General features: G+C 45.6%; 1 protein-coding gene across 1 annotated transcript in view; it reads right to left on the bottom strand.

The window, feature by feature from the left end:
* GPAM (glycerol-3-phosphate acyltransferase, mitochondrial) overlaps positions 1-15739 on the bottom strand; it is a 39981-nt gene extending 24242 nt beyond the window's left edge. Inside the window, exons 1-7 of the mRNA XM_073684732.1 lie at positions 15662-15739; positions 12174-12346; positions 9281-9403; positions 6171-6244; positions 3726-3839; positions 2149-2289; positions 87-186 (exon numbers count right to left, since the gene is read on the bottom strand). Of these exons, the coding sequence (XP_073540833.1) occupies positions 87-186; positions 2149-2289; positions 3726-3839; positions 6171-6244; positions 9281-9403; positions 12174-12275 (654 nt within the window). The 5' untranslated portion in view covers positions 12276-12346; positions 15662-15739. The remainder of the gene's footprint in view (positions 1-86; positions 187-2148; positions 2290-3725; positions 3840-6170; positions 6245-9280; positions 9404-12173; positions 12347-15661) is intronic.
* Between the last annotated feature and the right edge of the window lie 9148 nt (positions 15740-24887).

Raw genomic sequence — 24887 nt, 5'->3', positions numbered from 1 at the left:
TATCAGGACTTGTGTCCGTGAGACGGGTACTTATAAATAATGGCGCAACATTTATACAATGCCGGGAGGTCTGCACCGCCTCGTACCTCGGCCGCCGCCTTCTTCACCATCTCCATCTGACCCTTGTGGATCTGAATATTCCAGAAGAAGCCATTAAAGAGTTTCAGCAAAACCCAACCGGTCAATCTGCAGAAAGGAAGAAAACAGAAGAGAAGAACAAGGTGTCAGTGCAAAAGCAGAAGAGGGGAGAGGGGGGAGATGAGGCTGCAGAGAAAGAGGGAGGCGGAGCAGAGGAGCTGATAATGTACCAGTATGAAGGACCAGCAGGTGCCGCCAGGTGGGGGAGGCGCGGAATTTTAGCAGGTGCCGCCAGGTGGGGGAGGCGCGGAATTTTAGCAGGTGCCGCCAGGTGGGGGAGGCGCCGAAACCAGCAGGTGCCGCCAGGTGGGGGGAGGCGCGGAAACCAGCAGGTGCCGCCAGGTGGGGGGAGGCGCCGAAACCAGCAGGTGCAGCCAGGTGGGGGGAGGCGCGGAAACCAGCAGATGCCGCCAGGTGGGGGGAGGCGCGGAAACCAGCAGATGCCGCCAGGTGGGGGGAGGCGCGGAAACCAGCAGATGCCGCCAGGTGGGGGGAGGCGCGGAAACCAGCAGATGCCGCCAGGTGGGGGGAGGCGCGGAAACCAGCAGATGCCGCCAGGTGGGGGGAGGCGCGGAAACCAGCAGATGCCGCCAGGTGGGGGGAGGCGCGGAAACCAGCAGATGCCGCCAGGTGGGGGGAGGCGCGGAAACCAGCAGATGCCGCCAGGTGGGGGGAGGCGCGGAAACCAGCAGATGCCGCCAGGTGGGGGGAGGCGCGGAAACCAGCAGATGCCGCCAGGTGGGGGGAGGCGCGGAAACCAGCAGATGCCGCCAGGTGGGGGGAGGCGCGGAAACCAGCAGATGCCGCCAGGTGGGGGGAGGCGCGGAAACCAGCAGATGCCGCCAGGTGGGGGGAGGCGCGGAAACCAGCAGATGCCGCCAGGTGGGGGGAGGCGCGGAAACCAGCAGATGCCGCCAGGTGGGGGGAGGCGCGGAAACCAGCAGATGCCGCAAGGTGGGGGGAGGCGCAGAAACCAGCAGATGCCGCCAGGTGGGGGGAGGCGCGGAAACCAGTAGATGCCGCCAGAGGAAAGTACGGAAACCAGCAGATGCCGCCAGAGGGAAGTACAGAAACCAGCAGATCCCACAAGATGGGGGCACCACGGAAACCAGCAGATCCCACCATAGTAAAACAGAGAAACTATTCAAACCCACTACAGGAACGCTGAGCCACTAGTGGATCTCAGCAGGGAAACATGAAAAACCTGTGGATTTTTCTAGATGAAGGATGAAAAACCTGCAAATCTCACAAAAGGGGAAAAAAAAATCTAGTAAATCTCCCAGAGGATCCAGCAGATCTCATACAAATTGTAGGGAAATCCATAGTAACCCCACAGGGGAAGCAGGAGAAAGGTTTTGCCCTGGGCAGGTTTTCTTCTGATGGACGTCGCTGGATTTTCTGCTATAATATTAATATCTTGGGATCTCAGACAGAGGAAGGAGCTGATCCTACAAACTGATCATCAGACGGACGTGATCCCATAACTGCAGGGAACGGAGGCCGGGATGGAGCCGGGTAATGATTCATTAACCCCCAAAACTGCGACAATTCCCGGCTGATAAGAATCTCGCTACATTTGACCATAAAAATTCCATCAGGGATTACATGATCACGCGGCTGACGTCTGCTGGGAACACAACCCCCAGCGGATTCCCACAGCGTCCGGAGAATTACAGATAAGAGGAGAGATATAAAAGCCGGAGACTACAATCAATATCCCGACAACACAACAATCCCCAGATCTGCGAGAGGCGCTGGGAATCCACGAGCGCAGAACGTGATCCGTCCATCCTTCGCTGCCGGCTCTGCTGCGGAGCATCATGGGAGATGTAGTGCTGCACAGTAACGTGCTGCAGAAAATAATCACTACATCTCCTGCACCGCCATAAGTCGGCAGTCAGACCTGCAGCTCTGGAGAGATCTCAAGCAGAAAGCCACGAGAGCGGCAGCTGCAGCTTTGGATGTGATTGGAGTAGAACACGATGGGACAGAGCCGTGAGCTGCACCGACCTGATCATGGTGGGCGATATACACGCGACCATTTCCTGCAGACTCTTCTTGGCCCTCCTCTTCACTTTATTAACAGTCTTGGGGTCCGCGGTCCCCGTGGGACTTTTCTCCGTGGCGACTTCTTCAATGGCTTGTAAAACCCTACGACGACAACCAGAAAACGAATGACAGAAAATAATGGCGTCGGCGCAGAGCGGGAATACACGGGAGACGGCAGTGACATGACCAGCGCCGCTCCCGCCGCGAGCCCTGCAGCCAGTCACAGTCTGAGATCTCTGCGATCAATCGCTGGATCCGGTGGAAGTTTCCCCATCGACTTCTTGCTTTACTTCATATTTCACTACCTCTGTTTGCTTTCAGGGAATGGGAACATTCCTGATTATCTTCACAGCTGAATGGTTTGTTACAATGTATCAAGCATCTAAATACAATCATTCATCCCATACGGTTTGTTACAATGTATCAGCGCAGGTAAAGAGTCATGCAGGCGAAATTCGAACCTACGATCGAAGGATAACCTGCCCGGACCTTCATCTCACCGTTAGTTTGCTACAATTGTATCCAGTCTGTGAGCGAAATATCCAGACTGATACAGTGTAACAACCCTTCAGCACAGGAGAGACATTGGTGCTGCTGGTCTCCACTTACAATGCATGAGAAGAAACCCTCAGCAGTGACGAATATCAGAGCCGGCAGGATTTCAGCTCCTGGAGGTAAAAACAGGAACATTTCTATTCTCTGAAAAGCAGAAATTAGGAAAACCAGGATCTTCTTAAAACACAAAGGCCACAATTCATCATCTGAGACTTACTGAAGTCACTTTCTTGTCTTGCGGTATTCTCTGCCATTCTTTTGTGCCAAATTCTTCAACATGGCACAACAACTAAAATGCACATTATTTCTGCCTTTCACCAGTTTTTTGGGACTTTTCAGTACAAAAGTCGCAGAACATTTGAAAAGCTTCATGTTTCTCTAAAAAAATGCGGCAAATTGAAAACTTTTGAAAAAAAATTCTTACTCCAAAAAAGGGAGAGGAAGGAGAAGAGCCCAAAGAAGAAATACTTAGTAAAAGTTGCATTTCATGAGTCTGACTGAAGTATCCGGATAAGTAAAGATCTTAAAAACAAATAAGAATTAAAAAAAAAAAAAAAAAGATTTAAAAACATTAAAGAAAGTGTAAAAAGTGGCACAAAATGTACAGAGAGTGAGGCGCAAATACTAAAATCACAAATAAAGAGCAAATTACTCCTGAAAAGTGGAGAATGATGAATCGGGGTCACAGTCAGAAAGTTGTCAGAACTTCTCATGTAAGTCAGATTAGATTTGGGCCGTTTTCATGAATCTTGAGAGATCTTATGTTACATTTCTTCCCGACGTTTTGTAACCACTTATTGTATCGATCTACAAACCTGAGACCCCAGAGCTCATCCACGATTGGCTGCTGGAGCGCTGCCTTAGAGCACGGACCACCGGAGACCCCGGCGAGTTTATTTGCTACATACAGGAACATTATGTATCAGCAGACAATGAGTGACCACGGCTTCGTTAACCATTACCCGCGTCGCCCGTGTCCTGACCTGCTCTGGTTCAGCACCGTCTCCGCCATGTTGCTGCAGAACATGCTCTTGTTGACATCTCGCTCTTGGACAAAGAGCACGTAACAGAGGCGACGAGCCAGCCATCCGCGGTGTCTGCGAGACAAAGCGAGGTCAGAACCCGGGGTCCGGACTGTTATCTGTGCACATTGATCACAAAAACATGAGGACACACAACACCCCTCAGCGAGCGCTCACCTACTGGTCGGATAATGCACCGGCCCCAAAAGAAGCAGAAGGAAAACAATCAAATGGCAAAACACACGAAAGAACGAACAGAGAGATCCTATTAATCTGGCATCAATTCTGGAAACTCTGCATGCGAGATAAATACTCCCAGCTAATCCGAAATTTACCAATGTAGCTCTTCACAGAGAGCGGGCATGTGATGGTATCAGTGCCAGTCTGAACAGTGTCACTACCGGACATATTACGCACAGCTTGTATGGCTGAAAAGTCACTGCACTTATAATCTGGAGAGCCAGATCACTATAGTAATGATTGGGCAGAGTGCTCATGAAGAGGTCTGCCTGATCATAGAGAACGGAGCGGCTGTCTATAACCGCACAGTCAGCACGAGAACCTGAAATCAGCTGCGATTCATGACCAGGACCGGGTTTTGTAGACGGACGGGATGTTTTTCATCAATATAACATTGTATTATTGTCAGGACATGTTATATTTTAGTAACAATAATATTGATATAAAATGTATCGAATTGTTGCACCGATTTTCATATTTCATTGGCGATACTCCTGCCGGCTCCCCCCCCCCCCCGACTGTCAGCCAGCGCTTTGTAATTTGCAAATTAATAAATGGATGTAGGACAATGACTGTGGGTGCAGCTCTCGCCTTAACGGAGAGTGATGTTGGGGGTGACGGGATAAATTACTCAACACAAGGCCACCAGGAAAACACATAGACCCCCCCTATTATATACCATAGACCACATGTAGGAATTTTTACAAATTCTACTATTATGGATTAACATATGAACCCGCTCCTCTCCACTACAACACCAAGAGCCACTACCATAGACCTCCGTCATCAGCGGCATTAACCCCTGCACTTCCTCAGACCACCAGGGACATTTGTAAAACCTGGCTGCATCATCTGACTGCACAGAAGACGGCATAAGAGATATAAAAATAAAAAAAAGAACATAAATCTACAATTAAATATTCTAATACATTCACACAGAAGGAATAGGACTTCTCATCGTTGTGGACTGTAAACCTAGGGGTGATGGCTGTGTTATCAGTTTCCTATACATGTAATGGGGCAATAAACCCGCAGCGCCCGGCAGCCGCCAGACGTCTCACATCTTATTAGACAGAAGAGGCACGGCTGGTTTATGTACAGATGGACATATAATGCCAACGTAATACTGCCATACACAGCCCATGTAATACCACTATATAGAGCCAAAGTTGCAGCATTCAAAAAATACTAAGAAGTGCACATTTAACATTGCCATATAGTCCCAAGATAATGCCGCCATACCATGCTCAGGGGACCGCTAAGACCTGACAGCACTGGATAATGTGACAAGAAAGCTCAAGACAAAGCAGAAACTTTTTATATCACGGTGTTTAAATGACATTTCAATATCTCTGCTTGCTGCAAATAGAAACCTTTTTATTGCTTATATCCAAACTCTGACAACTTGCATTTAATTTCGCTGTTGATGGATTGTTACACATATACTGCCCTTCACACAGCAGATGAGTTTGTTACAATGTATCAGTCTACAAATCCAAGAGGTCAAGAAACAAATCCATAATCACCGGACACAATGTAACAAACCCATCGGAACAGTGTAAGTAAATCATTGGATGACAGCCAGCAGAGCATTCTCAATTCCTCAACATTTTAAAGTTAGAAAGTTATTTATTACACATCGATAAAGATTTCCTAAGCAAGGGAAGGTTTCAGGGGTTTTCCAGGGCAGGAGATCCATTGTCATCAGTCATTTCATTCCATAAATCTATAGAACATTTTCCTATAATGTCGCATCTTCCGGGTGAAATCCGGGATGTTAAAAATGTCAAGTTCAGATGAAGAGATAATTCATTGTAATTATTAACTCTGTAAAGTCTGGTGTGCATAATAAAGTGCAAATATTTGCAGAGAACGGCACCGTCTGTACATTTACTGTGAGGGGGGTGAAGAGCGGAGCTGCAACAATGAAACAGGACAACAGCAACTAAACTCACAGAAGAATCAGAAGAATGAGAAAGCACAGAAATCCTGGAGCAAACCAAGGAAAAAGCAAAATAAAAAACACACGAAAATTAACTTCTTTATAGAAACAAGTGAAATAGAAATGTGAATCTATACGGCACACAAGATCTGCTCCTGGTGCTCCACTGTCCACAGATGCCATATGTTACAAATAATCAAAAAATCTCTAACATTTCAACATACCGCGTGTGGGTCTCATTAATGTAAATAACATTACGTAGACCCAATGATGGGATGCTGGGATTATAAAACTGATCCTGAAATAAAAAGAACAAATATTACACAAACTTTATATTGTCACAAACTTAAAGAGTAAATCTGAATTAGCAAATAATAAATGCTGACCTAAAGAATATGTACTAAGCCATGGTGCACATACATTACTGACCCCGCACTGATCCTGAGTTACATCCTGTATTATACTCCAGAGCTGCACTCACTATTCTGCTGGTGCAGTCACTGTGTACATACATTACATTACTGATCCGGAGTTACCTCCTGTATTATACTCCGGAGCTGCTCTCACTATTCTGCTGGTGCAGTCACTGTGTACATACATTACATTACTGATCCTGAGTTACATCCTGTATTATACTCCAGAGCTGCACGCACTATTCTGCTGGTGCAGTCACTGTGTACATACATTACATTACTCATCCTGAATTACATCCTGTATTATACTCCAGAGCTGCACTCACTATTCTGCTGGTGCAGTCACTGTGTACATACATTACATTACTGATCCTGAGTTACATCCTGTATTATACTCCAGAGCTGCACTCACTATTCTGCTGGTGCAGTCACTGTGTACATGCATTACATTATTTATCCAGAGTTACATCCTGTATTATACTCCAGAGCTGCACTCACTATTCTGCTGGTGCAGTCACTGTGTACATACAGTACATACCAAAAGTTTGGACACACCTTCTTATTTAAAGATTTTTCTGTGTTTTGATGACTATGAAAATTGTACATTCACACTGAAGGCATCAAAACTATGAATTACCACATGTGGAATTATATACTTAACAAAAAAGTGTGAAACAACTGAAAATATGTCTTATATTCTAGGTTCTTCACAGTAGCCACCTTTTGCTTTGATGACTGCTTTGCACACTCTTGGCATTCTCTTGATGAGCTTCAAGAGGTAGTCACCGGAAATGGTCTTCCAACAATCTTGAAGGAGTTCCCAGAGATGCTTAGCACTTGTTGGCCCTTTTGCCTTCACTCTGCGGTCCAGCTCACCCCAAACCATCTCGATTGGGTTCAGGTCTGGTGACTGTGGAGGCCAGGTCATCTGGCGTAGCCCCCCCATCACTCTCATTCTTGGTCAAATAGCCCTTACACAGCCTGGAGGTGTTTGGGGTCATCGTCCTGTTGAAAAATAAATGATGGTCCAACTAAATGCAAACCGGATGGAATAGCATGCCGCTGCAAGATGCTGTGGTAGCCATGCTGGTTCAGTATGCCTTCAATTTTGAATAAATCCCCAACAGTGTCACCAGCAAAGCCCCCCCACACCATCACACCTCCTCCTCCATGCTTCACGGTGGGAACCAGGCATGTAGAGCCCATCCGTTCACCTTTTCTGCGTCGCACAAAGACACGGTGGTTGGAACCAAAGATCTCAAATTTGGACTCATCAGACCAAAGCACAGATTTCCACTGGTCTAATGTCCATTCCTTGTGTTCTTTAGCCCAAACAAGTCTCTTCTGCTTGTTGCATGTCCTTAGCAGTGGTTTCCTAGCAGCTATTTTACCATGAAGGCCTGCTGCACAAAGTCTCCTCTTAACAGTTGTTGTAGAGATGTGTCTGCTGCTAGAACTCTGTGTGGCATTGACCTGGTCTCTAATCTGAGCTGCTGTTAACCTACGATTTCTGAGGCTGGTGACTCGGATAAACTTATCCTCAGAAGCAGAGGTGACTCTTGGTCTTCCTTTCCTGGGGCGGTCCTCATGTGAGTCAGTTTCTTTGTAGCGCTTGATGGTTTTTGCAACTGCACTTGGGGACACTTTCAAAGTTTGCCCAATTTTTCAGACTGACTGACCTTCATTTCTTAAAGTAATGATGGCCACTCGTTTTTCTTTACTTAGCTGCTTTTTTCTTGTCATAATACAAATTCTAACAGTCTATTCAGTAGGACTATCAGCTGTGTATCCACCTGACTTCTGCACAACACAACTGATGGTCCCCACCCCATTTATAAGGCAAGAAATCCCACTTATTAAACCTTACAGGGCACACCTGTGAAGTGAAGACCATTTCCGGTGACTACCTCTTGAAGCTCATCAAGAGAATGCCAAGAGTGTGCAAAGCAGTCATCAAAGCAAAAGGTGGCTACTTTGAAGAACCTAGAATATAAGACATATTTTCAGTTGTTTCACACTTTTTTGTTAAGTATATAATTCCACATGTGGTAATTCATAGTTTTGATGCCTTCAGTGTGAATGTACAATTTTCATACTCATGAAAATACAGAAAAATCTTTAAATGAGAAGGTGTGTCCAAATTTTTGGTCTGTACTGTACATTACTGATCCTGAGTTACATCCTGTATTATACTCCAGAGCTGCACTCACTATTCAGCTGGTGGAGTCACTGTGTACATACATTACATTACTGACCCTGAGTTACATCCTGTATTATACTCCAGAGCTGCACTCACTATTCAGCTGGTGGAGTCACTGTGTACATAGATTACTGATCCTGAGTTACCTCCTGTATTACACTCCAGAGCTGCACTCACTATTCTGCTGGTTGTTATGGGAAACAAACAGTCAGCAAGCTTGATAGTCTCGTAACAGCTTGGCTGAGGTTGTACATTGGATGACTCCATAGTGTCTGGTGTAAGGATGACACTTAAGCAGAGCACACTCTGCAGACACTGAACAGCAGGGAATGCTGGGAGAATGTCAGCTCTGGAGCCTGTACCACAACTCGAGATCACAATGAGTGAACACAAGTTATGGATCAGTGAATGATAACTGTAGAGTTGTGTCCGTTCTTTGGGAACAATCTAAGCAGCCAAATGAGATGAACAAGATTTTAGGAAGGAGACGCCTCGTCTATCACACTTACTTTCTTCATCTCAAAAGGAAACAAATTCCAGCTGGTGTTTCTCTTTAAGAATATATATATATATATATATATATATATATGACTTAAGTAATATCTGAATGTTACAATGTTATATTACAGGACAAGCAGATAAGATATAAACCTTGGGATTCTGCAGCGCGGCCAGGATTAACCCCAATCTGCCCTCACACAATCCGTCTTAACCCTCTTACCCGGCTCTGGGGCGAGCAGACGTAGCAGCACCTGCCCACAAACGGGCGCTTTCGGCTCAGCAGAGTTTCCTTCCACTTCAGGGTAGAAGATGTAAAGACGGCCGGGCTGGAGAAGCGCTCGCCCTGAGACAGGAGGAACAGACAGAGTATTAGTAAACACTAAAGTTGTTACATTGTATCGTGTTATTTGGACATTTCTGCTCTTGGCTGTTTCTATACTTCCCATAGAGCTGGAGGGATCGGGGCCCCTTAGAAGTGATGATGACTATACCCAATGCCAGAAAACCCAGTCCTGCTGTATTCTGGACTTTGTCCTTGTATTGTAGAATTGACCCACAGTGGCCCAGGGGACCCTCAGCCCAGGGGACCCTCAGCCCAGGGGACCCACAGCGGCCCATGCCAGTCTCATGACACTGAGGAAAACGACCTTGTGATGTGAAAGATACATGGTGGGTTCTTGTATAATAGCATTAAGAATTGCAAGTAACGTGAGGGACCTCTATGAACTATTAACTAGCACTGTATGGCAGTATTACGGAGGCAAGGTATGACTATTATTGGGCCCTGTATGAGCCAATATATGAGCACTATATGGCAACATTATCAGTGATCAGAATGCAGGTCATATACAAGCTATTGAGCTGCTCTACAGTATATTGCAGTATTATATTGGCTAAGAATGAAGATATTATTTGGTCACTAAATGAACTACTATGCTAGCACTGTATGGCAGTACTATTGTGGTTTATCATGTAGGGCTTATCTGGACACTGAGCTATTAAGTAGCACTGTATAGCAGTATTAATGTGGTGAAGAATAATGGGATTATGTGGGTGATTAATGAATTACTATACCAGCAAAAATGTATCATTTAGGAACTGAATGCACGTCTATAACAGCACTGCTTGCAGTATCTGCATGGTATGGCAGTATTATTGTGCTTAGTGTAGTAGTCTTTTTGGGCACAATGAGTTTATATGTGAGATGTACACAACAGTATATAAGCCGTGTATCAGCAATTTTGGAACTATATGGTAGTGTTATTATGATGTATTACTTGGACACTATCAGCTGTTGTATAAGCCCCGTATGGCGGTACCATTGTAGTTACGTTCAGGGTTATTATTTGGGCACTTTATTGCAGCATTATTGTAGCTACGGCAGTATTTGGCACTATATGGCAGTAATTCAGCCCGCAATGGTATAAATGGTACAAGAACATTTCTCAGTGTAAAATAAAAGGATTGTTCTCAATTAAATATAATCTTCAGTTTCATTATAGAACTGCAATATTATAGGGTCAATAACTGGCATACATTAGTGCAATAAGTGGAGAAGATTACATCCCACCAGGGTTTATGAAGGACTGGAGTCTGATGGAGGGAGGCAGCGACCATTCTGCACTTAACCAAAGTAATAATTCAGTTCACATTATAAACTTTAGATGCCGGAGACCTAAATCTGGCTCACAAGTGTGGGCACAAAGAAGCCCTGGATGGTGCCCTGTGTGATGGGCAGAGCTGTAGCTAGGGCTTCCTTTACCCAGGGCACAGGGTTCACTATACTGCCCTGATCCTTTATCTAAAGGACAAGCAGCATGAACGGCTGGCTCCCCCGACACCCAGCACCCAGGGTAAATGCCCCGGATGCACCTATTCCACCTTCTGGTGTTTTCCCCAACTTTGTACAAGTGACCATACTTAGCCATAATGTATAACAGTGCCAAAAGACAGCCAAACAGCACTTCTATATGGCCTCACAGTACTGCCACCACCATACGATGCAAAACAATGTACTGTACAGTACCAAGTCACCGTGCCACAAAATGCAATAAATACTGCCATACAGTGCACAAATATCAACTCAATGCATAAAGTAACCTAAAAATACGGCACTATAAGCCTTGGATGACGGGACAGCAATAGCGCCTCCTTCAGAAGGGATGTACGAGTCTTGTGTAGTCACACGTGCCGCGGCGCACCCCTACAGCTGACCCTGAAATCATCCCATTATTTCATATGAAGTGTGTCTCTTACATGTTTTAGGTGCTATATAAGGGATATAACGTATGAGAGCACTATAGGGCTTTACACCACTGGGTGCGTTAATAATAACAACATGTGACAAGTACAAACAAAACCCAAACTTTTGGAAAGTACTGTAATTTAAAACTATGAGACTCTGCGGATGCTGTATACATTGTATTAATATCACACATTTTACTATTCCGTTTTGAAACAGATCTTGAAAGCTCCGACTGACTATTCTAACCAACAAAATGCAAAGGAGACGACTGGAGGCCAATCCCACAGTGTCCTATTAATCACTGATTTACACAGACACATATATAGATACAGCAGCACCTTGCAAGACCCAAAATGTATGCACCCCGAACTGTCAGAATAGTTATGTATTGCATTACTCAAAATATATCAGAATACATTAAATCATGATTTTTATAAATGATATCCCTTTTATCATTTTGCATCGGAAGTTTTATCTAAACTGTGTCGGTTTTCAGGCTGAACGCCATATTCCTCGCGCCTGGCACTGTTACTTTCTGACACTTGCAGAGAAGCCTTTATCAGCGAGCGCAATGTATCTATTTATACAGAAAACAGGCCACTTTCTGCCACAATGAACTGTACGGAGGACGTAAATGCCACCTACAAGATCCCCGTGTGATCCCATTACATGGAGATAAGGTCACAGATCCAGCGCAACACGTCACAGCCAATTAGAAGACAGCGGTCATCAGCCTAATGCGATCAGATGGGACACGTGACAGCTTAGACCGACGACCCCGCATTACAGTCACCAATCTCACAGAGGATATTAACAGCAACAAAGTATTAGGGGGGCGACGTATATTCCTGCGCAGGACGACACTCACCCATTCTTCGCTGCAGTTTTTCAGCCTTCCACATGTATAATCCACAGAGCTGGGCAGATAAGATATGTCAGCCATTCCCAGGGAATACCCAGCCTCCTCCATCCTCCTCCAAGGATGAAGCCTCCCCCCCGTTGTCACCGCAGCAGCTGTTCCACCGCCACCACCGCCTCCTCCTGGGGCCAGAAAACAATACAGACCAGATGAGAAAAGAAAGAAAAAGGAAGGTCCACTGTGTGAAGAGACAAATAAGTAAAAACCATTCAACCCTAGAGGGAAAATGGCATGTGTGGCTGCAATGGATAAAAGTAATAAAAAGTTTAAAAAGGAAAAAACAAAAAAAGAAAAATATATTATTGCATGCATTAAAAGAAAGATATAAAATATAATATAAAAAAAGTTAAAAGGAGCCGGATAAGGAGCTCCAGGGGGGAATAAGGGGACTGGTGCTCCACGGTCACACGCAGATACCAGGAGAGGACGCGGAGGGGACGCAGGGTCCGGGCTTATCGCAGGCTATAAATACATCCAGGGGTGGAGGTGCTGCTGTGGATAATGTGCAGGGAGGGATGGAGTTCTCAGGCTGAACAATGTATTCACCGCACAGTGTTGTCAGGCAGATACATTGCACATAGAGGGAGATTAGCCACATGCAATAAGGTGATGCAATGTGAAAGCAATGCAGGTCAAAGTGTGAACAAGGGCCAAAGATACTTTATACATGGATAGACAGTCGTCAGACAGACACTCACTACACATAAGCACAGAGTCGTCAGACAGACACTCACTACACATAAGCACAGAGTCGTCAGACAGACACTCACTACACATAAGCACAGAGTCGTCAGACAGACACACACTACACATAAGCACAGAGTCGTCAGACGGATACACACTACACATAAGCACAGAGTCGTCAGACGGATACACACTACACATAAGCACAGAGTCGTCAGACGGATACACACTACACACAAGCACAGAGTCGTCAGACGGATACACACTACACATAAGCACAGAGTCGTCAGACGGATACACACTACACATAAGCACAGAGTCGTCAGACAGACACTCACTACACATAAGCACAGAGTCGTCAGACGGATACACACTACACATAAGCACAGAGTCGTCAGACGGATACACACTACACATAAGCACAGAGTCGTCAGACGGATACACACTACACACAAGCACAGTCGTCAGACGGACACACACTACACATAAGCACAGAGTCGTCAGACAGACACTACACACAAGCACAGAGTCGTCAGACAGACACTACACACAAGCACAGAGTCGTCAGACAGACACTACACACAAGCACAGAGTCGTCAGACAGACACTACACACAAGCACAGAGTCGTCAGACGGATACACACTACACATAAGCACAGAGTCGTCAGACGGATACACACTACACATAAGCACAGAGTCGTCAGACAGACACACTACACACAAGCACAGAGTCGTCAGACACACTACACACAAGCACAGAGTCGTCAGACACACTACACACAAGCACAGAGTCGTCAGACGGATACACACACTACACATAAGCACAGAGTCGTCAGACAGACGCTCACTACACATAAGCACAGAGTCGTCAGATGGATACACACACTACACATAAGCACAGAGTCGTCAGACAGACGCTCACTACACATAAGCACAGAGTCGTCAGACAGACACTACACACAAGCACAGAGTCGTCAGACAGACACTACACACAAGCACAGAGTCGTCAGACAGACACTACACACAAGCACAGAGTCGTCAGACAGACGCTCACTACACATAAGCACAGAGTCGTCAGATGGATACACACACTACACATAAGCACAGAGTCGTCAGACAGACGCTCACTACACATAAGCACAGAGTCGTCAGACAGACACACTACACACAAGCACAGAGTCGTCAGACACACTACACACAAGCACAGAGTCGTCAGACGGATACACACACTACACATAAGCACAGAGTCGTCAGACAGACGCTCACTACACATAAGCACAGAGTCGTCAGACAGACACACTACACACAAGCAGAGTCGTCAGACAGACACACTACACACAAGCACAGAGTCATCAGACGGATACACACACTATACATAAGCACAGAGTCGTCAGACAGACACTACACACAAGCACAGAGTCGTCAGACAGACACTACACACAAGCACAGAGTCGTCAGACAGACACTACACATAAGCACAGAGTCGTCAGACAGACGCTCACTACACATAAGCACAGAGTCGTCAGATGGATACACACACTACACATAAGCACAGAGTCGTCAGACAGACGCTCACTACACATAAGCACAGAGTCGTCAGACAGACACACTACACACAAGCACAGAGTCGTCAGACGGATACACACACTACACATAAGCACAGAGTCGTCAGACAGACGCTCACTACACATAAGCACAGAGTCGTCAGACAGACGCTCACTACACATAAGCACAGAGTCGTCAGACAGACACACACTACACACAAGCACAGAGTCGTCAGACGGATACACACACTACACATAAGCACAGAGTCGTCAGACAGACGCTCACTACACATAAGCACAGAGTCGTCAGACAGACACACTACACACAAGCAGAGTCGTCAGACAGACACACTACACACAAGCACAGAGTCATCAGACGGATACACACACTATACATAAGCACAGAGTCGTCAGACGGATACACTACACATAAGCACAGAGTCGTCAGACAGACAGACACTACACATAAGAACAGAGTCGTCAGACAGACAGACACTACACATAAGCACAGAGTCGTCAGACAGACACACACTACACATAAGCACAGAGTCGTCAGACAGACACACACTACACATAAGCACAGTCGTCAGACAGACACACACTACACACAAGCACAGAGTCGTCAGACAGACACACACTACACATAAGCACAGAGTCGTCAGACAGACACACACTACACATAAGCACAGAGTCGTCAGACAGACACACACTACACATAAGCACAGAGTCGTCAGACAGACACACACTACACATAAGCACAGAGTCGTCAGACAGACACACACTACACATAAGCACAGAGTCGTCAGACAGACACACACTACACATAAGCACAGAGTCGTCAGACAGACACACACTACACATAAGCACAGAGTCGTCAGACAGACACACACTACACATAAGCACAGAGTCGTCAGACGGACACACACTACACATAAGCACAGTCGTCAGACGGACACACACTACACATAAGCACAGAGTCGTCAGACGGATACACACTACACATAAGCACAGAGTCGTCAGACAGGCAGACCCCACATGTACAGCTCCAGCAGGGGACACACTGTGTGCCTGGAGCGGCGCAGTCCATGTGGCAGTGATGGGGGGGGGGGGGGTCACCTTGATTCTATGTGACACATTGTGCAGAGCAGAAGATACAATGTATCAGTTCTCGGACACGTGACCCCAGCGCCGCCGCCGCCGCGCACTCACCTCTCCGCTCCCGCAGCAGCACTGCGCCCTGAGCCACCTCTCCTGCACTCTGCCTCCACCGGGGATTGATGACGTCATCAGTGGCTGCCTCAGCTGCAGCTGCAGCCGCCGCCGCCATGATGAGTGAGGGCAGCTGCCCTGACTGCAGGTGAAGCTGTGCAGGAGGTGAGAGATCTGTGGGGGAAAAGGGGCAATTTAACAAATACTTCCTATATTTTGCAGACATTTTTGTGACTTCTGAGTGAGACTTGCAAAAACATCCTTGTACCAGAATAAAACATGACAGGTGAACGGATTTTAAGAAGAAATATCTGCTACCCGTCTGCTGCGTGTGAGTATGGCCTCATTTCTCAGTAATACACCAGGGCTTCATGGCGATATGTGCCCCCGCTGCAATATTGGGGGGGTGCAATTATGAGCCACGTCTGGTGGCGCAAGGTTCACGATCACCAAACCGGTATAAAAACGTGGCCGTGTGTCGCCCCTCGCACAATCCGCTAAACTCAATACAGCGAGAAAAGGTGGTGGATGGCGGTGATGTGAGCGGTGATGGAAACCACCAGGGAGTTGCTCTTCCAGCAGTTTTCTCCTCTGCAGAGCGGCACATCTCCGCCTCTGGTTTCCTCGCACGGCACAGAGATGACACCACGTGGCGCTCGCTGTTGGAGGCTCCAGATTTCTCATTTGTCTGTCGCTTTAGTAACAAGATTCAAACTTCTGAGGTTTTGCATTGTAAGCGCAGGTAAACCTCCGATTCCTGGACGTCCGGCGTGTTGCGATGAGCACAGGAAGATTGTCTGTAAAAAGAAATAAAAGCAAATTCATCTAAAATGCCAACAATTCACCGGAGACAAGGATTCAGGAATCAGAGAGGAAATAAAAGTATTAAGCCCCCTCCCCTCCCCCGCAGCTGGAGAAAGGATTAGAGGAGTGAGACTGAGGTGTAATCTGCAGATTCCTTCCCTCTGCGCTTTCTGTAGGGTCCCGACTCTGGTACAAGTTTAAAACACATAATTATCGAGCATATCGTATATCTTGGGTGATATAAGGCCTCAGTGTTAGAACGCCAAAGCTTTTAGGCCATGGATCCAAATGCATGGGTGTCAGAATGAAACTACAGCTACATCCCCCTCCTCCCCTCTCCTCTGTCTGCTATTTATTACATTACTGCTGCTACATACCTCTCTTGCCCCTCTATCCAGTCTCTTATTACATTAGTGCAGGTTCATCCCTCTCTATCCTGTAAACTAGTTACTACATTACTGCAGCTACATCCCCCTCTTCCCTCTCTCCTCTATCTACTTTGTACTACATTATTGCACCAGCTACATCCCCCTCCTCACCATCTATCCTGCCTATTTACTACATTACAGCAGCTTCATCCCCTTCCTCCCTCTCTATTGTGTCTATTACTTACTATATTGCTGCAGCTTCATCCCCTTCCTCCCTCTCTATCATGTATATTACTTACTATATTGCTGCAGCTTCATCCCCCTCCTCCCTCTCTATCGTGTCTATTACTTACTATATTGCTGCAGCTTCATCCCCTTCCTCCCTCTCTATCGTGTCTATTACTTACTATATTACAGCAGCTTCATCCCCTTCCTCCCTCTCTATCGTGTCTATTACTTACTACATCACTGCAGCTTCATCCCCTTCCTCCCTCTCTATCTTGTCTGTTATTTACTGCAACTTCATCCCCTTCCTCCCTCTCTATCGTGTCTATTACTTACTATATTGCTGCAGCTTCATCCCCTTCCTCCCTCTCTATCGTGACTATTACTTACTATATTGCTGCAGCTTCATCCCCTTCCTCCCTCTCTATCGTGACTATTACTTACTATGTTGCTGCACCTTCATCCCCTTCCTCCCTCTCTATCGTGTCTATTACTTACTATATTGCTGCAGCTTCATCCCCTTCCTCCCTCTCTATCGTGACTATTACTTACTATATTGCTGCAGCTTCATCCCCTTCCTCCCTCTCTATCGTGTATATTACTTACTATATTGCTGCAGCTTCATCCCCTTCCTCCCTCTCTATCGTGTCTATTACTTACTATATTGCTGCAGCTTCATCCCCTTCCTCCCTCTCTATCGTGACTATTACTTACTATATTGCTGCAGCTTCATCCCCTTCCTCCCTCTCTATCGTGTATATTACTTACTATATTACAGCAGCTTCATCCCCTTCCTCCCTCTCTATCGTGTCTATTACTTATTATATTGCTGCAGCTTCATCCCCTTCCTCCCTCTCTATCGTGTCTATTACTTATTATATTGCTGCAGCTTCATCCCCTTCCTCCCTCTCTATCGTGTCTATTACTTATTATATTGCTGCAGCTTCATCCCCTTCCTCCCTCTCTATCGTGACTATTACTTACTATATTGCTGCAGCTTCATCCCCTTCCTCCCTCTCTATCGTGACTATTACTTACTATATTGCTGCACCTTCATCCCCTTCCTCCCTCTCTATCGTGTCTATTACTTACTATATTGCTGCAGCTTCATCCCCTTCCTCCCTCTCTATCGTGACTATTACTTACTATATTGCTGCAGCTTCATCCCCTTCCTCCCTCTCTATCGTGTATATTACTTACTATATTGCTGCAGCTTCATCCCCTTCCTCCCTCTCTATCGTGTCTATTACTTACTATATTGCTGCAGCTTCATCCCCTTCCTCCCTCTCTATCGTGACTATTACTTACTATATTGCTGCAGCTTCATCCCCTTCCTCCCTCTCTATCGTGTATATTACTTACTATATTACAGCAGCTTCATCCCCTTCCTCCCTCTCTATCGTGTCTATTACTTATTATATTGCTGCAGCTTCATCCCCTTCCTCCCTCTCTATCGTGTCTATTACTTATTATATTGCTGCAGCTTCATCCCCTTCCTCCCTCTCTATCGTGTCTATTACTTATTATATTGCTGCAGCTTCATCCCCTTCCTCCCTCTCTATCATGTCTATTACTTACTACATTACTTCAGCTTCATCCCCTTCCTCCCTCTCTATCTTGTTGCTGCAGCTTCATCCCCCTCCTCCATCTATATCGTGTCTGTTACTTACTATATTGCTGCAGCTTCATCCCCCTCCTCCCTCTCTATCTTGTCTGTTACTTACTATATTGCTGCAGCTTCATCCCCCTCCTCCATCTATATCGTGTCTATTACTTACTACATTACTGCAGCTTCATCCCCTTCCTCCCTCTCTATCGTGTCTATTACTTACTATATTGCTGCAGCTTCATCCCCTTCCTCCCTCTCTATCGTGTCTATTACTTACTATATCACTGCAGCTTCATCCCCTTCCTCCCTCTCTATCTTGTCTGTTATTTACTGCAGCTTCATCCCCTTCCTCCCTCTCTATCATGTATATTACTTACTATATTGCTGCAGCTTCATCCCCTTCCTCCCTCTCTATCGTGTCTATTACTTATTATATTGCTGCAGCTTCATCCCCTTCCTCCCTCTCTATCATGTCTATTACTTACTACATTACTTCAGCTTCATCCCCTTCCTCCCTCTCTATCTTGTTGCTGCAGCTTCATCCCCCTCCTCCATCTATATCGTGTCTGTTACTTACTATATTGCTGCAGCTTCATCCCCCTCCTCCCTCTCTATCTTGTCTGTTACTTACTATATTGCTGCAGCTTCATCCCCCTCCTCCATCTATATCGTGTCTATTACTTACTACATTACTGCAGCTTCATCCCCTTCCTCCCTCTCTATCGTGTCTATTACTTACTATATTGCTGCAGCTTCATCCCCTTCCTCCCTCTCTATCGTGTCTATTACTTACTATATCACTGCAGCTTCATCCCCTTCCTCCCTCTCTATCTTGTCTGTTATTTACTGCAGCTTCATCCCCTTCCTCCCTCTCTATCATGTATATTACTTACTATATTGCTGCAGCTTCATCCCCTTCCTCCCTCTCTATCGTGACTATTACTTACTATATTGCTGCACCTTCATCCCCTTCCGCCCTCTCTATCGTGTCTATTACTTACTATATTGCTGCAGCTTCATCCCCTTCCTCCCTCTCTATCGTGACTATTACTTACTATATTGCTGCAGCTTCATCCCCTTCCTCCCTCTCTATCGTGTATATTACTTACTATATTGCTGCAGCTTCATCCCCTTCCTCCCTCTCTATCGTGACTATTACTTACTATATTGCTGCACCTTCATCCCCTTCCGCCCTCTCTATCGTGTCTATTACTTACTATATTGCTGCAGCTTCATCCCCTTCCTCCCTCTCTATCGTGACTATTACTTACTATATTGCTGCAGCTTCATCCCCTTCCTCCCTCTCTATCGTGTATATTACTTACTATATTGCTGCAGCTTCATCCCCTTCCTCCCTCTCTATCGTGTCTATTACTTACTACATTACTTCAGCTTCATCCCCTTCCTCCCTCTCTATCTTGTCTATTACTTACTATATTGCTGCAGCTTCATCCCCCTCCTCCATCTATATCGTGTCTGTTACTTACTATATTGCTGCAGCTTCATCCCCCTCCTCCCTCTCTATCTTGTCTGTTACTTACTATATTGCTGCAGCTTCATCCCCCTCCTCCATCTATATCGTGTCTATTACTTACTACATTACTGCAGCTTCATCCCCTTCCTCCCTCTCTATCGTGTCTATTACTTACTATATTGCTGCAGCTTCATCCCCTTCCTCCCTCTCTATCGTGTCTATTACTTACTATATCACTGCAGCTTCATCCCCTTCCTCCCTCTCTATCTTGTCTGTTATTTACTGCAGCTTCATCCCCTTCCTCCCTCTCTATCATGTATATTACTTACTATATTGCTGCAGCTTCATCCCCTTCCTCCCTCTCTATCGTGACTATTACTTACTATATTGCTGCACCTTCATCCCCTTCCGCCCTCTCTATCGTGTCTATTACTTACTATATTGCTGCAGCTTCATCCCCTTCCTCCCTCTCTATCGTGACTATTACTTACTATATTGCTGCAGCTTCATCCCCTTCCTCCCTCTCTATCGTGTATATTACTTACTATATTGCTGCAGCTTCATCCCCTTCCTCCCTCTCTATCGTGACTATTACTTACTATATTGCTGCACCTTCATCCCCTTCCGCCCTCTCTATCGTGTCTATTACTTACTATATTGCTGCAGCTTCATCCCCTTCCTCCCTCTCTATCGTGACTATTACTTACTATATTGCTGCAGCTTCATCCCCTTCCTCCCTCTCTATCGTGTATATTACTTACTATATTGCTGCAGCTTCATCCCCTTCCTCCCTCTCTATCGTGTCTATTACTTACTACATTACTTCAGCTTCATCCCCTTCCTCCCTCTCTATCTTGTCTATTACTTACTATATTGCTGCAGCTTCATCCCCCTCCTCCATCTATATCGTGTCTGTTACTTACTATATTGCTGCAGCTTCATCCCCCTCCTCCCTCTCTATCTTGTCTGTTACTTACTATATTGCTGCAGCTTCATCCCCCTCCTCCATCTATATCGTGTCTATTACTTACTACATTACTGCAGCTTCATCCCCTTCCTCCCTCTCTATCGTGTCTATTACTTACTATATTGCTGCAGCTTCATCCCCTTCCTCCCTCTCTATCGTGTCTATTACTTACTATATCACTGCAGCTTCATCCCCTTCCTCCCTCTCTATCTTGTCTGTTATTTACTGCAGCTTCATCCCCTTCCTCCCTCTCTATCATGTATATTACTTACTATATTGCTGCAGCTTCATCCCCTTCCTCCCTCTCTATCGTGACTATTACTTACTATATTGCTGCACCTTCATCCCCTTCCGCCCTCTCTATCGTGTCTATTACTTACTATATTGCTGCAGCTTCATCCCCTTCCTCCCTCTCTATCGTGACTATTACTTACTATATTGCTGCAGCTTCATCCCCTTCCTCCCTCTCTATCGTGTATATTACTTACTATATTGCTGCAGCTTCATCCCCTTCCTCCCTCTCTATCGTGACTATTACTTACTATATTGCTGCACCTTCATCCCCTTCCGCCCTCTCTATCGTGTCTATTACTTACTATATTGCTGCAGCTTCATCCCCTTCCTCCCTCTCTATCGTGACTATTACTTACTATATTGCTGCAGCTTCATCCCCTTCCTCCCTCTCTATCGTGTATATTACTTACTATATTGCTGCAGCTTCATCCCCTTCCTCCCTCTCTATCGTGTCTATTACTTACTACATTACTTCAGCTTCATCCCCTTCCTCCCTCTCTATCTTGTCTATTACTTACTATATTGCTGCAGCTTCATCCCCCTCCTCCATCTATATCGTGTCTGTTACTTACTATATTGCTGCAGCTTCATCCCCCTCCTCCCTCTCTATCTTGTCTGTTACTTACTATATTGCTGCAGCTTCATCCCCCTCCTCCATCTATATCGTGTCTATTACTTACTACATTACTGCAGCTTCATCCCCTTCCTCCCTCTCTATCGTGTCTATTACTTACTATATTGCTGCAGCTTCATCCTCTTCCTCCCTCTCTATCGTGTCTATTACTTACTATATCACTGCAGCTTCATCCCCTTCCTCCCTCTCTATCTTGTCTGTTATTTACTGCAGCTTCATCCCCTTCCTCCCTCTCTATCATGTATATTACTTACTATATTGCTGCAGCTTCATCCCCTTCCTCCCTCTCTATCGTGACTATTACTTACTATATTGCTGCACCTTCATCCCCTTCCGCCCTCTCTATCGTGTCTATTACTTACTATATTGCTGCAGCTTCATCCCCTTCCTCCCTCTCTATCGTGACTATTACTTACTATATTGCTGCAGCTTCATCCCCTTCCTCCCTCTCTATCGTGTATATTACTTACTATATTGCTGCAGCTTCATCCCCTTCCTCCCTCTCTATCGTGACTATTACTTACTATATTGCTGCACCTTCATCCCCTTCCGCCCTCTCTATCGTGTCTATTACTTACTATATTGCTGCAGCTTCATCCCCTTCCTCCCTCTCTATCGTGACTATTACTTACTATATTGCTGCAGCTTCATCCCCTTCCTCCCTCTCTATCGTGTATATTACTTACTATATTGCTGCAGCTTCATCCCCTTCCTCCCTCTCTATCGTGTCTATTACTTACTATATTGCTGCAGCTTCATCCCCTTCCTCCCTCTCTATCGTGACTATTACTTACTATATTGCTGCAGCTTCATCCCCTTCCTCCCTCTCTATCGTGTATATTACTTACTATATTGCTGCAGCTTCATCCCCTTCCTCCCTCTCTATCGTGTCTATTACTTACTATATTGCTGCAGCTTCATCCCCTTCCTCCCTCTCTATCGTGTCTATTACTTACTATATTGCTGCAGCTTCATCCCCTTCCTCCCTCTCTATCGTGACTATTACTTACTATATTGCTGCAGCTTCATCCCCTTCCTCCCTCTCTATCGTGTCTATTACTTACTATATTACAGCAGCTTCATCCCCTTCCTCCCTCTCTATCATGTCTATTACTTATTATATTGCTGCAGCTTCATCCCCTTCCTCCCTCTCTATCGTGTCTATTACTTATTATATTGCTGAAGCTTCATCCCCTTCCTCCCTCTCTATCGTGTCTATTACTTATTATATTGCTGCACCTTCATCCCCTTCCTCCCTCTCTATCGTGTCTATTACTTATTATATTGCTGCAGCTTCATCCCCTTCCTCCCTCTCTATCATGTCTATTACTTACTACATTACTTCAGCTTCATCCCCTTCCTCCCTCTCTATCTTGTCTATTACTTACTATATTGCTGCAGCTTCATCCCCCTCCTCCATCTATATCGTGTCTGTTACTTACTATATTGCTGCAGCTTCATCCCCCTCCTCCCTCTCTATCTTGTCTGTTACTTACTATATTGCTGCAGCTTCATCCCCCTCCTCCATCTATATCGTGTCTATTACTTACTACATTACTGCAGCTTCATCCCCTTCCTCCCTCTCTATCGTGTCTATTACTTACTATATCACTGCAGCTTCATCCCCTTCCTCCCTCTCTATCTTGTCTGTTATTTACTGCAGCTTCATCCCCTTCCTCCCTCTCTATCATGTATATTACTTACTATATTGCTGCAGCTTCATCCCCCTCCTCCCTCTCTATCGTGTCTATTACTTACTACATTACTGCAGCTTCATCCCCCTCCTCCCTCTCTATCGTGTCTATTACTTACTATATTGCTGCAGCTTCATCCCCTTCCTCCCTCTCTATCGTGTCTATTACTTATTATATTGCTGCACCTTCATCCCCTTCCTCCCTCTCTATCGTGTCTATTACTTATTATATTGCTGCATCTTCATCCCCTTCCTCCCTCTCTATCGTGTCTATTACTTACTATATTGCTGCAGCTTCATCCCCTTCCTCCCTCTCTATCATGTCTATTACTTACTACATTACTTCAGCTTCATCCCCTTCCTCCCTCTCTATCTTGTCTATTACTTACTATATTGCTGCAGCTTCATCCCCCTCCTCCATCTATATCGTGTCTGTTACTTACTATATTGCTGCAGCTTCATCCCCCTCCTCCCTCTCTATCTTGTCTGTTACTTACTATATTGCTGCAGCTTCATCCCCCTCCTCCATCTATATCGTGTCTATTACTTACTACATTACTGCAGCTTCATCCCCTTCCTCCCTCTCTATCGTGTCTATTACTTACTATATCACTGCAGCTTCATCCCCTTCCTCCCTCTCTATCTTGTCTGTTATTTACTGCAGCTTCATCCCCTTCCTCCCTCTCTATCATGTATATTACTTACTATATTGCTGCAGCTTCATCCCCCTCCTCCCTCTCTATCGTGTCTATTACTTACTACATTACTGCAGCTTCATCCCCCTCCTCCCTCTCTATCGTGTCTATTACTTACTATATTGCTGCAGCTTCATCCCCTTCCTCCCTCTCTATCGTGTCTATTACTTATTATATTGCTGCACCTTCATCCCCTTCCTCCCTCTCTATCGTGTCTATTACTTATTATATTGCTGCATCTTCATCCCCTTCCTCCCTCTCTATCGTGTCTATTACTTACTATATTGCTGCAGCTTCATCCCCTTCCTCCCTCTATCGTGTCTATTACTTACTACATTACTGCAGCTTCATCCCCCTCCTCCCTCTCTATCGTGTCTATTACTTACTATATTGCTGCAGCTTCATCCCCTTCCTCCCTCTCTATCGTGTCTATTACTTATTATATTACTGCACCTTCATCCCC

Source organism: Phyllobates terribilis, unplaced genomic scaffold (assembly GCF_046119375.1).
Source record: "Phyllobates terribilis strain yellow unplaced genomic scaffold, ASM4611937v1 Scaffold_5__5_contigs__length_657084704, whole genome shotgun sequence".
Lineage (NCBI taxonomy): Eukaryota > Metazoa > Chordata > Amphibia > Anura > Dendrobatidae > Phyllobates > Phyllobates terribilis.
This window is presented reverse-complemented; position numbering and strand designations above follow the sequence as displayed.